The sequence below is a fragment of the Carassius auratus genome, chromosome 42 (assembly GCF_003368295.1).
Source record: "Carassius auratus strain Wakin chromosome 42, ASM336829v1, whole genome shotgun sequence".
Taxonomy (NCBI): Eukaryota; Metazoa; Chordata; class Actinopteri; order Cypriniformes; family Cyprinidae; genus Carassius; species Carassius auratus.
The window spans coordinates 2989080-3006301 of record NC_039284.1 but is presented as its reverse complement, the minus strand read 5'-3'; the positions used below and the strand labels follow the sequence as shown (position 1 = coordinate 3006301).

Here is a 17222-nt window from a genome sequence, read left to right as displayed (position 1 = left end):
GTACTGAGGATGAGGTTAGCATCTGAGATAGCGAGGGGAACATAAACCCTTGAAATAACACCACAGCGGCAGCACATGGTCAGTTTGATCTATTGCGCTGTTTCAGAGAGGCAGGCGTCCAAACAAAATCTGCTCAAGTCAAACGTGCCAATGAACACATGCTGTCCGCCCACTGGGAAGCTGGAAGTGTGGACGTCGTTGCTGCTGACTGAGAATGTGTGTGACTCTGGTAACATATCATCATTGTGGGATACACACTGCACACCACAAACTAGTGTTTGGTTGAACATTTCACAAATCACAGGAGTGCCCAACACAGAAGCTATCCCAGAATGCTCACTGAAAACTAGACAAAATCAGCAAAATGCTGATATATAGCTACATAATACATTAATTATCAAAATGTATTGATGAAAGAATTTAATCTGATTAAGGAAGGACACTTGTTTGTGTTGTCTAAGGCTAGGTTGGCAAAACGTATAATTTATTTTAAGCTATATTTTGATTAACAAATATATTTAGATTTTTTTTTGTTTTTTTTTTTTTTTTTTTTGTAGTCTATACTGTTTCTTTTGATGTGTGAAATTCCACCTGTACATTATTTGAAGTTTGTCTACCATCCAATAACTTTCAAATTTGAAATGAAATCCAAACAACAAATGTTATTGAGTTATTAAAAAAGAAAGTAGACATGAATAGGCAAAAACAATGTTTTCATTCCCCAATCAGTTTTTAGCTTTCAGACTACTTTTTGTCTATTTTAGTAACTTTGTGATGACAAGATGATTCTCAGCCATGTTATGAAAGATATAACAGACTGATTGGATATGCTATTTTACTTCATGCAATATGTGTGTGAAAGTTTAACATTTGGGTTTTCCCATTCTAACTAATGTATTTTAATCTAATTTACATATTAATTTGTTCTTGGAGCAAACCATAATGAAAAATAGCTGTTATAATGGGAGTAATAATTTGGCAACGTTTCCATAAGAATATTTCATATTTCATAGGACTTTTGATCTCTAATTTCTTGTTGTGTTTCCCCAAAATGCCTGATTAACAGCCGTTTGTCCTGGTGTCCACTACAGAAGATATGTATGAACATTATGCCCGGTTTCATAACAAAAAGTCAAAAAGTCATATTCTGATTTGAAACCCCTTAACATCCTTTCAGAGATGTTTATGACAATTCTTTATTTGCTGATTAATTTTATGCTAATCAGCATATAGCTTAATAACATGCTAATGTCACTGAAATAAACTGTGAATCATATAATATGCAGAATTGATTTATATTGGATCCAGCCTCAGATATTCTATGCATTAGAAAATACAGAAATGAAAACAGTGATGCGATTGGATTCCTCTGTTGTGTAGCTTTGCAGAATTTGTTTGATCTGTAATTAAAGGGATAGTTCACTCTCAAATTAAATTTTGATATGTTTTAGCTTACCTCAAGGACATCTAAGATGTAGGTTTCTTTGTTTCCGCAGTAGTTCCCATTTTGATATTTTTAGGTCCAACCGTTCTTGTCTGTGTCTCACATAATGGATGTCTATGGTCACCACCTCAAAGAGCATGCACAGAGGAGTCAAAATCAAACAATTCCCCATCGTAAGTACACATTGATGACCTAAGACTCGAAACGAGCGGTTTGTGTAAGAAAACGAACAGTATTTATATAGTTTTTACCTCTTGTACCCAGCCACGTCCAACTGATCTGAGGGCACGAGTGCTTTCTGATGTTACGTGCGCACGCGCTCTGGCTTAGTCTGCGCAAGCGCGGAAAGCGCCGGATGTGCTCTCTTGCGCATGCACATCACTCATTGTTTTTTTTTTTTTTTTGTTTTTTTATCACTCATTGTTTACCACACGCTACGCCACCAATCTGCACTGTGTGAAATATAATGCAGTAATTGTAATTAATTAATTTGTTTATAATGCACCCTATAATCGTTGCGATTATAATAAACACAACACATTACTCACTCTATTGACAGCATGCCATTGGGTCAATCTGGCATTGGATGTCACCTCCAGTTTATACGTGGCAAACTAAACACAACGTGCAAAAGGCTGCGACTCAACAGCGGAGAAAACTCAGGATCTTCAGTTAGGCAGGTGTGTGATGGGATACTGTCAATGTCCTCGTCGTCGTCTTGTAGTTGTGGCATTGCTATGTTCCATTCGTGACAACATATGCTCTCCACTTCTGTTGGCATCTCACAACACTTGCTACTAAAACACCACCAATTATGAAGAGATCTCTGTCTCTCTGAGGCTTGAAGATGTGCTGCTACAGCGGATCGCTTCTGAGTACTTGATCTGTGTATTCTGGTTCAAATATATATGGTTGTGAAAAAATTCAACGTTGTCTAATGATATATCGAAATAGTCTTCCATTGCTATTTCCTGTATGTCTAAATATGTTTCGATCTTCACAGTGAAAATTAACACTTCCGAAATCTGTGTAAACCATAGACAGTAAGTGTAAACAATGAGTGATGTACACGCACGAGAGATCACTTCCGGCGCTTTCCGCGCTTGCGCAGACTAAGCCAGAGCGCGCACACGTCACATCAGAAAGCACTCGTGCCCTCAGATCAGTTGGACGTGGTTGTGTACAAGAGGTAAAAGCTATATAAATACTGTTCGTTTTCTTACACAAACCGCTCGTTTCGAGTCTTAGGTCATCAATGTGTACTTACGATGGGGAATTGTTTGATTTTGACTCCTCTGTGCATGCTCTTTGAGGTGGTGACCATAGACATCCATTATGTGAGACACAGACAAGAACGGTTGGACCTAAAAATATCAAAATGGGAAATACTGAGGAAACAGAGAAAAGTACATCTTGGATGTCCTTGAGGTAAGCTAAAACATAACAAAATTTAATCTGAGAGTGAACTATCCCTTTAAATCAATTCTTCTGTATCAAACACACAAGATTTCTCAGTGTATGTACCTCCAACAGTGCGGATGGCTTTGGACACAGTGGCTTCTGCACAGAAAGTGACGTGACATTCAGCCAAGTATGGTGACCCATACTCAGAATTTGTGCTCGAGGGCAAGACAACCCTGCACAGATTACCAAAAAAAAAAAAAAAAAACATTAAGGGACCAGTGGATGGAGTTTATTTTTACAGAGCATCAACGGAGTTGTGCAAGTGTTTGTGTTTGTTCCCTGCATTTCGAAGATGCTTGTTCACAAGGCCCAGTTTGACGACGGATTTGCGTATCGTTTATTTCTTAAGGATAATGCAGTCCCAACGAAAAAGGGTCACGATCCTGTGTTGGAACCGCAGGCGGTGAGTAAAACTGCTTAAAATATCTCTGCCTCCTTGTTAGTGCGTCCGCCTCCCATGCGAGACTGGGTTCGAGCCCCGCTCAGAGCGAGTCGTTTGCTGCTGCTGCTCTCGTTCAGTTTCAGCCTCGGGATCTGATTCTGGATCATAAATATACGCTGAATCTGACTGTTAGCCATGGTTTGTTTTGGATGATGTTTTTTTTTTTTTTTCTCAAGGTAAAGTCACAGCTTCCAAACGCTCTCAACGCAAAAGCCTACTGGCGCTCGTGATTCTTTAGCTCCGCCCACACCTCACGCCTCCAGCCACTCGTGTTTTTCCGGGAAAAATCGGTACAGACTATCTTTCTCTTATGAATATAATAAAACTAAAGACTTTTTGGAGTTATGAAGGATGTAGTACTACTCTATAGGTACTCAAGATTAACAGGATATTGAGTGAAAATGAGCATTTCACCCCCCCAACCCCCCCCCCCCCCCCCCCCTTAATATCTTCAAGTCTTATAGTCACAGATTACAGCTAGATGATAATATAGTTACATTTCGCAATGACACATGCAGTAGATCTTTTCTATAGTACATTCAGGTATAGACAAAAAGCATTTTAACCTGTAAAAGAATTAAATGCATCACAGAAGTTTTGGGTTTGGATCGTCACATGATGACGATTATAGCTGAGAAATATGTAAAACAACGATCATCAGTAGTGCAACATAAAAGGAAAATCACAAAAGTGAGTAAATTAAAAGGACAGTAGTTTACAAAGTTTAAAAAGGTTAAAGCATAAAACAGATATACTATAGTTACAATTTTAAATTACTGAGACATTTATTAGTCTACTAGTTGCTACTTTGTTTATTATTTTTCATTTAAGATAAACTGAAAGTTTCATACACGGCTGGTTAAAATAATATTGTAAAGATGGATTATATAGGACTAGTTGTGTGTGACTGTTAGCTAACCGAGCTAACCACACTGTAACTGTTAGCTCCATAATCAATGCTCTCTGCATATGTGTCAAGTAAGTACCACAGAGTAAATCCACGCTACACGAGTATAACAGTCATTCAGTGTGGTGTATCTCAAGTACCGTGGTAATAGCATGTGCTGTCCTCCTCAGGTGAAGGATGAATGTGTTGAGGAGCTGGCTGCTCGTGGTGTCAGTGATCGCTGGGCTTCAGAGATCACAGCCTCCTGTCCCAGAGACTCCACACAGACACACCTGAATATGGTCAACTCCTGCACTTCATAGTCAGCATCTTGATCATTGCTGACCCATCAACTAACATTATCACTGAGCAGAAAAGGAAATTACTGTTATTTGATATACATATGAGTGCATGTACTGTCCACTAATAAAAAAAGCACTTGGACTGGTGAACATGTTTTAAATTTCACCGTCAGATACAAAATAATGTTTACTTTCAAATATTTACTGTAAATCTTGACAAGAAATTATTATCTAAAGGAGAGGAGAGAGCATCTGTAGCAGGATAATTTTACACGTAAGACACCCGTAAAAAATAAAAGCATAAAATTCCTTCTTACTTTCTGTTCATCTGTGAATCCTGAAAAATAAAAAGTATCGCGGTTTCCACAAAAATAGGAACTGTTTTCAACATTGATAATAATCAGAAATGTTTCTTGAGCAGTAAATCATCATATTTTCATGATTTCTGAAGATCATGTGACACTGAAGACTGGAGGAATGATGCTGAAAATACAGCTGTGCATCACAGAAACACATTACAGTTTAACACAGATTCACAGCTATTTTAAATAGTAATAATATTTCACTATATTAGTGTATTTTTGTTCAAATGAATGAAACGATTGAACAGTAGTGTGTGTTGTAGTTTGTATCAGTAGAAACACTGAAGACCGTCCTCTTTCATCATCAGTACAGTATACTGAGGATTGATCTATCAGCGTTTGAAGATCTTCATTCTGCTCTTTGTGTTTGTAGGTTTCTCTATCTTAGACATGTTAATGGTTGATCTTCAGGAAGCAGTGGGAGTCCGTCAGAAGAAGAGGAACTGAGTGATTCTCACAGCTACGGCACGGGACGGCTGTGTTGACTTCAGTGTAATATTGTAATATATTGGAATCAGTGTAATATTAAAATGATAAAAAGTGTATAGGGTAATTTGAAGTTCAGCTGTCCAGAAGCAATTACAGTACTGGTACTTTTGTGTCTATTTTAGCTATTATTTTAGCATATAATATCAATATAATTGAATTTTAAAAAAAAAATCTTTCTTTTTTTCACAAATGTCAATGTTGATTTTAGGCACTACTGTGTTTGAATAATAGTACAGTGATTGTAACTGTGAAATGACATAATTGTAAATCTGGGAATGATGAAAACCTGACACATTTGAGCTGCTTCTGTGTCTAGATTGTTCATTTATTAACTACGCACATCATAAACCCGTCTCTTCAGAAGAGTACCCCTTATGATGTCAATAAATATTTGAATTAGTGTTGTCAAATCGATGAATTGCAATTAACAACATTTATAAAATATCGCTAAAGTTTTGCACATATCTGTAATGGAAAAGCAGAACGTATGTGGAATAATTTAGAAGATCGTTTGCTTGTTAAATGATTCACTAACATGGAAAAAAATACAAGACGTGCACAGTTTGTAATTTAGCCTCCAGTTATCTTTATTACTGAACGTCAGACTCAATTTACACCAAGAATGTTTCTATAGAAATACTGTAAGTGAACAACATCCACATCCACAAAGACTGCTAACAGAAACTATCTACACACAGAAGTGTTGAGTTGTCTCTGAGAGCAGGGTCTGTGCTGTGACACACAAACTACACTCATAATCAGTGTGCAGCACTTTGTTTGCAGGGCAGTATTCTGGATATCTGAAGCCATATGAAATTAATAAAGTGAACTGAATGACCTTAAGGAATGTAGTTGTTTGCAAATTTGTTGAAAGGAGACAAAAGGGTCGACACAGACATTCGAGGTCATCAGATGTTACAAGCACTTTTACAAGTTTTTTAAAATGAACTGGTGTGTTGGCAGTGTGTACACAACCACCCTATAATGATAAAAATCCACCTGTTTTTTTTTTTTTTGTTTTTTTTGTTTTTTTTTTATCTCAAATCATTTCCACTTTCTCAAATCATGATGTCACAGAAACAGGCCCCTCCCGCAATAGTTTGACTGACAGTAGCGTTTCAGCACAGACTGGACTGGTTCTTACCTTAGACCCGACAGAAGAAGTGAGTATAAGGTTTTTTAACTTTGCAACTCACTGTTCCTAATAATGTGCTAATTAGCAAGTTTCTCGATGAATGCGGCCAAAGTAAGCAGTTAGAGCTTCATGGAAGAGAGGGGCGGAGTCAGCAGAGCTCATTAACATTTAAAGGAACATGCTACAAAATGCCTTGTTCTGAAAAGAGTTATGTCAGGGTAAAAACGTGTTTTTTACACTACCATTGAGAAATTTTAACCAAACTATATTACAGACTGTAAACACATGTTCAAATACTAAATTTCATGACTTAAAACTTGAACATTTTCTAATTTTCTTCCGTCATTGACCATAAATATGATCTTGAAATAAGGATTAGGCATCAATGCTACAAAATGCATCATACTTTGTCAGAACATACACTATTTTTGGAATCGGCACCCAAAATGAGTGAGAAAGTCATCTTGGATTTCATTAAGCAAATATGATGCAGGGCACTGTATTCAGTCACACATTACACTACACACTATAACACACATTAATCACTGAAGATATTCCTGAAATACTTTCTTCTCTTATTTCAGTGTGCTGTACAGTTGTCATGAGATTCACATCATGACACATATTAAAACATACTTGTGTGAATTGAATTCAACAGTCTCCCACTTTTTGTACTGCGTGAAGTTCAGGAGGATTTGTGCGTACGATGGTTCATATGGAGTTGTGATGCACGTGTTGAAGAGAGTTTGATTCCGATGGTTTCCATCTTTACATCTTCACCTCTTTTACTGGTAATGATTTCCCATCTTGGGAATTGACGGATGAATCCTGAACAGAAGAAACAAATGGTAAATTCATTCACATTAACTACAGTACATCAGTAAGGAACCCTAAAATAACACCGGAGTAATAATGCTGAAAATACACCTTTGCATCACAAGAATAGATTGTTACGTTTTAGTAGAATAAGACTCCCACAACGGCATAAATGTGTCCCTGGAGCACATAAGCTGTCTTAAGTCTCTGGGGTATATTTGTAGCAATAGCCAAAAATACAGTGTATGGGTCAAAATTATACATTTTTATTTTCTGCCAAAAATCACTGGGATATTATGTAAAGATCATGTTCCATGAAGACATTTTGTAAATTTCCTAGTGTAACTATATTAAAACCTAATTCTTGATTAGTAACATGCATTGCTAAGAATTCATTTGAACAACTTTAAAGATGATTTCCTCAGTATTTAGATTGTTTCACCCTCAGATTCCAGATTTTCTAATAGTTGTATAAACGTACTACTACTGTATATGCACTTTATATAAAGAGCTGTTAAAAAAAAAATTTTGATCAGGCAGATAAGATTATATATAATAGTCAGACACACATTGCTCATGTTTGACAAATACAGCAGAAAATTTGATTTGATGTGCTTACTGTCTGATCTAGTTTACTGACCTAACTAACCAATCTGATATGGATTTTAAGAGACAAGTGTTTGCAGTTATTTAATTCACTGGCTGCACACTTTTTTGGGTTTGTTTGCAACTTATATTCAATTCTAGTAAAGATTTTTTGTTCGTGTTTGTTGCTGTTTTTTTTTTTTTTTTTTTGCCACATGGACATGTTGCATTGTGTGCACTGCATCTTTCTCTTAAAATAAGCAAAACCTTTTGCTCTCTGGGTGTTTTTAAGTTTTTACGTTTCTTTGAGTGCTTTAGCTGTGTCAGTCTCTCACGTCTGAAGCTCTCTCATGCAGTTTGATTCAGAGTTTGTCCTGTCACTGGATATGATCTTGCTGTCCTCTGAAGTGGCGCTCGGTCGTGGCCTCCAGCTCTTTCTGTCCCTCTGTCAGACCTAACCGTCACATCAAAACCCTCAGCCTGACCGCCACTTCACTGGGCTGAAGGACAATACAATACCAGGGCGACCGAGACATTTATGAGGCACAGGAGTGACCGTGAGTTACAGTTTGGGACATCCTGGATCCTGATCAAAATCAGCAAATCTGAATATCAGGAGCTATGGAGGGACAACCATTTCATCTGTAAAAGCCTGTCAACAGTCATTTTGTGCAACCTGTTTTGCTCACCAATATTGCGTGAAAGTAAAAACTTTATTTTATAGTTAGAATCTATAATAGGTATTAGTATTAACACTGTATTAGTGTTTGCCATATTATTAGTCCAGCAAGAGATCAATCTGGGAACCTCCTCATCACAAGCCTTGAGCTCTCACCAGTCCCTTCATGACCACTAGATGGCCCCATTGAGTTATATTGTTAATTTTAATTGTTATTCTGTTGTTCTTCTTTCTTCTTGAATTTTAACTGTTTTGTGTATTTGACTGTGATCCGCCTCGCCGTGTCACCTTTATAGACAGCTGCTCACCAAGACACAAACCCTTAAGTGATGACAGGACGACATGCAGGACACTTCTTATGACTTGAAAAATGCAGGACAAAGTTTCCAATTTCAGGATTGTCCTGCAAAATGTTGAACGAATGGTCACTATAAGCCCGTCTGACTGTGATCCAGGCCTGGTGAAGAGAGAGCTCAAACTAAAACATACGTACAGCGATCAGCTCTGTCTGAGGCTGACTGTTGGCCTTCTGTCGCCGCAGGTCAGATTTGATGAGTGCTGCGAGGCAGAGAGACATAAAAGTTACGGTCCCACTTTATATTAGGTGGCCTTAACTACTATGTACTTACATAAAAAAATAAGTACAATGTACTTATTGTGTTCATATTGTATTGTAAAACACTTTTGCTGCTATTGAGGTGGGATAGGGGTAAGGTTAGGGAGAGGGTTGGAGGTATGGGTAAGTTTAAGGGTGGGTTAAGGTGTAAAGTATGGGTCAACAGTGTAATTATAAATGTAATTACAGAAATTAAATACAGATGTAATTACATGTAGTTTTTTTAATATATAAGTACAATGTAAAAACATGTATGTAAAGAATAAGTACATTGTACTAAATTATTAATTAAAATGTAAGTACATAGTAGTTAAGGCCACTTAATATAAAGTGGGTCCAAAGTTACAATTACACATTTAAAAAAATAAACATTTACATTCATGAATTTGACACAATCCAAAACGATTTACATAACATTCAAGGTTCATAGTTTATCAGTTCATGCATTCAAACCCATGACTTTGGTGTTGCAAGCGCCACTGCTCTACTCTCCGAGGTCTGCTTAAGTGATGTTCATGAAGTGGTGATGAGCTTCTACCTGTCGTGATGGAGCCGATGAGGAGGAACACACAGAGGAAGATGTTTCCGGCCAGTGTGCTGAAGTGATCAATGATTTTGCCTTGAATGATGGTGAATGTGATTCCAAACATCTGTGCACAACAGAAACACCCTGAGCCTGTGTGTTATGTACCATAAACACGCTCTTATCTTTACACCTCTGTTTCTTCTGTTAGCACCACTGGATTTACAAAAATCATTTCAGTTTTAAGAAGCATTTTCTCAACATTTAAATATTGCACCAAATACACATTTTCCAAAAAAATATTACTTTGTGTTTTATTTTGATTGTTGTGATTTTTTTATTATTATTTAATTTAATTGTTCGTTTTTATGATTTAATTAATTATTGGGTTTTCAATTCCCAAACTTATTTTGGGAAACCTTGACGGAATGAAATGTTTAATGCACTTCATGTTCCTAAACAACAAATTTAGTATATTTTCCTTCTCTTTTTATTTTTATATCAATATAGTACAGGACAATTACTATAACAAATAAATAGTATATACAGTACATGCAGAACAGAACTGTCAAATAAAGTGCTACCAAAATTGTTTAACTAACAAATAACACTGGGAAACCTAATAATTTGTAGCATAAAAACATTTTATTTAACACTTTAGATTAAGGAAACACATATTCAATATTAACTAAGTTTTTCCCGCAATAAACCCCTAATTTGCTGCTTATTAATAGTTCATAAGGTAGTTGCTAAGGATATAAAATATGGCCATGCAGCACAAAGTATTAATATGTGCTTTATAAGCACTAATAAACAGCTAATATGCTAGTAATATGCATGCTAATAAGCAGCTATTTTTAAGTTGATTATTCAAAAAAAGTTTCAAGATTGAGTGGTGGCTCTGGAATCAAGTAATTTATTTTAGTTAAATTAGCAGCTAGTATAGCACATACTAAATATAACTTATTTAGCATGTACATATTAAGTAGTAATTATTAACATGTATTAGGTCAATAGATGTTTTAATTAAATCAATAAGTTAGAATTTTTAACTTGCAACCATCCATTGATTCACAGTAAGAGGTGGGAATAGGTCCCTTGAATGTCTTTTTAGATTTGACTTTTCCATATATCTAAAAGTGAAGAGCAGATGCATGACCTGTGCTGAGCAGTTGAGCAGTCCAGATGATGTTCCCTCTGACTCTGGGTATGTGAGCTCCACTGCAAACTCAAAGCCCAGCGGTAGATAACCCGTCATGAAGAACCTGCAGCCAAAGACGGAAGAGACTGAAGAATCAGATGCTCCAAACTACTGCACCATATGCAGCAATACTGGAAATAATCATTCACCAGTCCTCCATTAGCACACATAAACATAAAAAACATATATCTAGATCAGTCATGAAAGTCTAGGTGTTGCATGCTAATAGGTCCTTTACATGCAATCTGCTAGAAATCAAATCATTCACTAGATAAGATAAGCTGCTTGCCCAATCTAAACATTTCAACAGTCAGGTTTAGTGTTCACTGTATGTTGGTCATGCTGCACACCATCAGAGTTGCTCTAAAACCCTCCACCTCCCCCAGCACCACCTGTCTAGATCTACTATGGTATTTATGTATGTGTAACAAAGTTAAAAGCTCATTTATGAACATTTAAGCGTAAAACTTTAATAATCAATTAAATAAACACAAAACGAGCCCCTAGCAGACGACTGCATAACATAACAAAAGTATGCCCTTTCATGAAGCAGCAGCATCTTCCATGCTAACAGAACTGTGTCTGTGTATCTATCAGCAGTAGTAAGTCCATACTTTCTCAGTATGAGTATCATTAACATCGTCATATCCATTTAACACTGTCATTTATCCCTTGTAAAACTATTCAGAGAGTTGTCATGACTGAATTATATGGAGCCAGAAGAGTCTCAATAAAGATAAATGCACACACTACAGTCACATATGCACACATAGGATTCATACATGCACACACATAATTCATAAATACACACACAGGATACACAAATGCACACAAAATTCACAAATGCACACACAAAATTTAAAAAGCACAGAAGATTCACAAATGCATACAAAATTCAGAAATGCACACAAAATTCAGAAATACACACACAATTTAGAAATGCAAACAACATTTACAAATGCACTCAAGATTCACAAATGCACAGGACAAGATTCAGAAATGTATTTCTGATGCACACACACATATATCTTGATTTACAAACTGCTTGCGGTCTGTGAACTTCACTGCATTTGTGTGTGAATTTTGAGACTCCCTTGACTTGGCTTGACACACAAATGCCTTTTTTTAAACAGGGAATGATCTGCAACCAATCAGATATCTCCCTTGTTTTAGCCAATCACAAGAATGCACCCCACGTGGGGGATTGTTTACTTATAAGCCAATCAGCGAACGACTCACTTTCCTCACGCAGCGAACGACTCACTTTCCTCAGCGAACGACTCACTTACCTCACACAGCCGGCGACCCACTTTGCGCAGCGAACGACTCACTTTCCTCACGAGTCACGCAGCGAACGACTCACTTTCCTCACCCAGCGAGCGACTCACTTTCCTCACGAGTCACGCAGCGAACGACTCACTTTCCTCACCCAGCGAGCGACTCACTTTCCTCAGCGAACGATTCACTTTCCTCACGAGTCACGCAGCGAACGACTCACTTTCCTCACCCAGCGAGCGACTCACTTTCCTCACCCAGCGAGCGACTCACTTTCCTCAGCGAACGATTCACTTTCCTCAAGCAGCGAAGTTGAGCGAACGATTCACTTTCCTCACGCAGCGATCAACTCACTTTCCTAAGCGAACGACAGCCGGAGACCCACTTTTCGCAGCCAGAGAGCCACTTTCCTCTCGCAGCGGACCACTGACTCTCTCTTCATGTAGGGACTGAATATTATAATTAAAGTGACTTCTATATTGCATCCAAAAGAATATTTAGATATATTTAAATATTCAAAAAGGTTTAAACATTTTTTTTTTTACTTTCATTAAAATATTTCAATAAAATGAAATAATTGCCTATTGCAAATTTATGAATCCATGGTTAACTTTTTTTTTTCTGCAGTCACTGGGCTATATGTATTGAGACATTTTTAAATTTATATTTAGTAAAAAATAATAAAAAATAAACCTGAATTGTAATCTAAACATCTGTATTTTCATACAATTTAATACAATTGCTGTGTGAACACGTTCATGTGATTGGCTTATAAGTAAACAATCCCCCCACATGGGGTGCATTCTTGTGATTGGCTAAAAGAAGGGAGATATCTGATTGGTTGCTGATCATTCCCTGTTTAAAAAAAAGCATTTGTGTGTTGAGCCAAGTCAGGGGAGTCTCAAAATTCACACACAAATGCAGTGAAGTTCACAGACCGCAAGCAGTTTGTGAATCAAGATATATGTGTGTGTGCATCAGAAATACATTTCTGAATCTTGTCCTGTGCATTTGTGAATCTTGTCCTGTGCATTTGTGAATCTTGAGTGCATTTGTAAATGTTGTTTGCATTTCTGAATTGTGTGTGTATTTCTGATTTTTGTGTGCATTTCTGAATTTTGTATGCATTTGTGAATCTTCTGTGCTTTTTAAATTTTGTGTGTGCATTTGTGAATTTTGTGCGCATTTGTGCATCTTGTGTGTGTATTTATGAATCATGTGTGTGCATATGTGAATGTAGTGTGTGCATTTATCTTTATTGAGACTCTTCTGGCTCCATAGAATTATATATAATTATATGTACATCCATATAATTACTTTATGGTCAGTCTGTGTAGAAATCAAAAGGTAAAAATTTGGCTGGTTAGCACAGTCCAGTTATTTAATGTTATAACAAACATACTAGGTGCAAAAAAAAAAAAAAGGCAACTTTCATACATTACAATATTTCATTATTAGATGTCGGCTCTTAAAAGTGTGAAATGGACATTTGTTGTGAAATCCTGCCATGTTTGTTTTTATAGCTGTGCACGAGCCATGGTACATTTGCACTTTGGTCAGAGTGGAAGAAATGTGATGTAAGCATTTCTTGTGACAAAGCTGAAAAAAGTTTAACTTTTCTTTAAACTTTTCTTTTTTTTAACGTGACAATTACAATTGTTTCATTTACTGTAAATTATGCATAATTACAAACAACTGACCCTACATTTATATTTATGCATTTAGCAGACACTTTACTGAGACAACGCTCAGATTTTGTTATAAATGCCGGTGAAAGTACTTATTTACCTGTTTTGAAGCCCTTGTTAGAAGAAGCAGTTGAGCAACAGAAAAGGACATCAGTTTGTAAGTATTTTGCCTTGTTTTTCTCATTAGATTTTGCGCGGTTGTCGTTGCTAGGAAACTTTGTTTCACTTACTGCGTTTTACCATGGTAAATACGTGCTCAAGTCGCGTTTGTTTCGCGGGACTCTCCAGTTTCGGTTTGCTAAATAGTAAGGCATGGCTAGCTGCCTTCAATAACAAGTACTCAGGCAAATATAAAGTGGTTAGTTTCATCATGGCGGCGGTCACGACAGCTCTTGTGTGAAGGCTCCTCGTTTGAAGACCGATAAATATAAAGACCATCGACTCTACCTGCATGACTCCACCGAACTAGAACACCGACAAAGGACCTGAGTATTGTTTTTCTCCCCTTTCTTTACTTTTTCTATATCTTGTTCTCAAATACTTATTTATGTCATTTGTACTCACTATGTGCTTTCAAATCTCTACTATTACTACTAACACTTTGAGAGCATGCAATGTACGTCAGAGACAGGCCTATCCCAATAATTTACGGCCTGTCTACTACTTTACTCTCTATTCCAGTTTGTCTCTGAAACTGCCCGTCAACAAAGCAGAATTGATTTATTCTATTGCTAGTCATTCCTTTCTCAACCTCATGGCCCTAACTGAGACTTGGATCAAACATGAAGACACTGCCACTCCTGAACCCCTCTCCACTAATTTCACTTTTTCCCACACCCCTCCCACAACTGGGAGGGGTGGAGGTACTGATCTCCTTATCTCAAATGAATGGAAATTTGATCTTCAGAAATGTCTTACAGGCAACAGTTCATCTGAATCATATGCAATTACTATTACACACCCTGTTAAAATCCACTTTGTAGTCGTTTATCTTCCCCCAGGTCAACTGAGAAACTTATTGGAGGAGTTGGTTGTGTAACTATCAAGCTTTCCTGAGGATGGTACTCCTCTAGTACTGCTCAGTGATTTCAACATCCACCTAGAAAAACCCCAGGCTGCTGACTTCAACACTCTGCTTCCCTCATTTGATCTCAAGCGAGCGTACACTACAGCTACTCACAAATCAGGCAACCAACTGGACCTCATCTACACACAATGTTGCTCCACAGACAACACTTTAGTTGCTCCAGTGTACACCTCAGACCACTTCCTCATAACTTCTATCCTCACACTTACTCCTGACACAACACAGACTCCCCTTCAGGTCACCTTTTGACACAACCTACGCTCACTCTCTCCATCTTGCCTGTCTACTGTGGTTTCATCCTCACTTTCTTCACTCTCTCAGTTTTCAGCTCTGGACATGAACAGTGCTGCTGACACTCTTTGCTCCACTCTAACCTCTTGCTTGGACAACCTTTGCCCATTGTCATCCAGACCAGCACGCACCACCCCATCTGCCCCCTGGCTGTCCGATGTTCTCAGTGAACATCGCTCTAAACTCAGAGCTGCAGAGAGGAAATGCTACAAATCAAGAGACTCTATTGACCTCAGTGTGTATCAGTCACTCCTCACCTTCTTCTATGCAAATGTCTTTACTGCTTAAACATAAGACATACTACCACAACAAAATTAAGAACTGTTCTGACTCTCGCACACTTTTCAAAACTTGATCTTCTCTTCTTTGTCCTCATCCTTCATCAAATTTTACAGCTGATGACTTTGCAGTTTTCTTCACAAATAAGACAAGAAGCATCAGTGACCAATTCTCCACACCGCAGACTGATGATAACGTCATAACAACTAATACACACTCTCTCTTCTCCTTCTCTCCACTCTTAGAGATGGATGTTGTCCATTTGATCCTATCCCCACTCACCTCCTCCAGGCAATTTCTTCTTCTTCCTCTTCTTGCTACTGGGGTTCCTCAAAGCTCAGTGTTTGGACTACTTCCCTTCTCCATCTACATGACGTCATTAGGATCTGTCATTCAGAAGCATGGCTTTTCCTATCACTGCTATGCTTATGAGACTCAACTCTACTTCTCATTCCAACCAGATGACCCGAAGGTAGCTGATCGCATTGCAACCTGCCTGAGTGACACTTCTAGCGGGATGAATGACCATCACCTTCAGCTCAACCTTACTTAGACATAACTGCTTGTAGTTCTAGCTAACCCATCGTTTAATCACAACTATTCTAATACAGCTCGATTCGTCAACCATAACCCCTTCCAGGACAGCCAGAAACCTAGGAGTTGTGATTGATCATCAGTTAAGCTTCATTGACCATATTGCTCAATGACCCAGTCCTGCAGATTTGCCTTGTACAACATTAGGAAGATTAGACCCTTCCTGTCAGAGCAAGCCACCCAACTTTGTGTCCAAGCGCTTGTTCTCTCCAGACTGGACTATAGTAATGCTCTCCTGACGGGCCTTCCTGCATGTACTATCTGTCATGTTCGGGAGCAGGGATGAGGCCGAGGACTCAAAAGCAGGAACATAAGAGCATTTATTAATCGTAAAATATAAAAAAAACTACAACAAAAAACTACCTCAAGGGGGAAAAAACAGCAGGCAAGGCAAGCATACAAAACATCCAACGATACTCTGAACACAACATTAATTAACGAACCAGCAGAGGATTGCAGACACAAGGAGAATAAGTAGGGAACCTAACGAGGGAGACACAGGTGGGGCATCTAAAACAATAATGACATAACAAGATGGGTGGGATCAGACAATAGACAGGAGAGCACATGGCACCAAACAAACAAGGCACAAGCCATGTGCTCACAGAAAAACAGTGTAATCTGGTCACCATCCAGGGCACACCAGCTGAAGAATGTGACATAACCCCTCCTTTAAAGGTGCCATCTGTAATGTTTGGCAAAAAAAATCAAGTCATACTCCACATTCCATAACAGATGGGGGCAGTGAATTGGTCTACTCTAGAGTAACAAACGAGAAACGGCATAGTCTCTATGCTCCGCCCCTAACTTCACAACAACACTACAGCCATAGCCGAAGCCTAACTGTGCGTTCACACTGCCGGCGTCGAGAGCGTCAAAAATCGCTCTTGCCGCTCTGCTCACGACTCTGCAGAAAGATTTGTGAGCGCTCAGACGCTGTAACGTAGATCGAATGCTTATTTTGTATTTAAAGCGGCCGCAAAGCATACAAGCTTGTTGATCTCTTGCAGACTAACCACAAGGAGTTATAAGTTAACCTCATTAAATATTGTTGTGGGCGAAAT

General features: G+C 38.0%; 1 protein-coding gene across 1 annotated transcript in view; it reads right to left on the bottom strand.

Moving 5' to 3' along the window:
- Positions 1 to 5957: 5957 nt before the first annotated feature.
- The window catches only part of LOC113060429 (feline leukemia virus subgroup C receptor-related protein 2-like), a 36363-nt gene continuing 25098 nt past the window's right edge, over positions 5958 to 17222 (bottom strand). Inside the window, exons 7-10 of the mRNA XM_026229339.1 lie at positions 10903 to 11008; positions 9759 to 9870; positions 9098 to 9162; positions 5958 to 7352 (exon numbers count right to left, since the gene is read on the bottom strand). Of these exons, the coding sequence (XP_026085124.1) occupies positions 7293 to 7352; positions 9098 to 9162; positions 9759 to 9870; positions 10903 to 11008 (343 nt within the window). The 3' untranslated portion in view covers positions 5958 to 7292. The remainder of the gene's footprint in view (positions 7353 to 9097; positions 9163 to 9758; positions 9871 to 10902; positions 11009 to 17222) is intronic.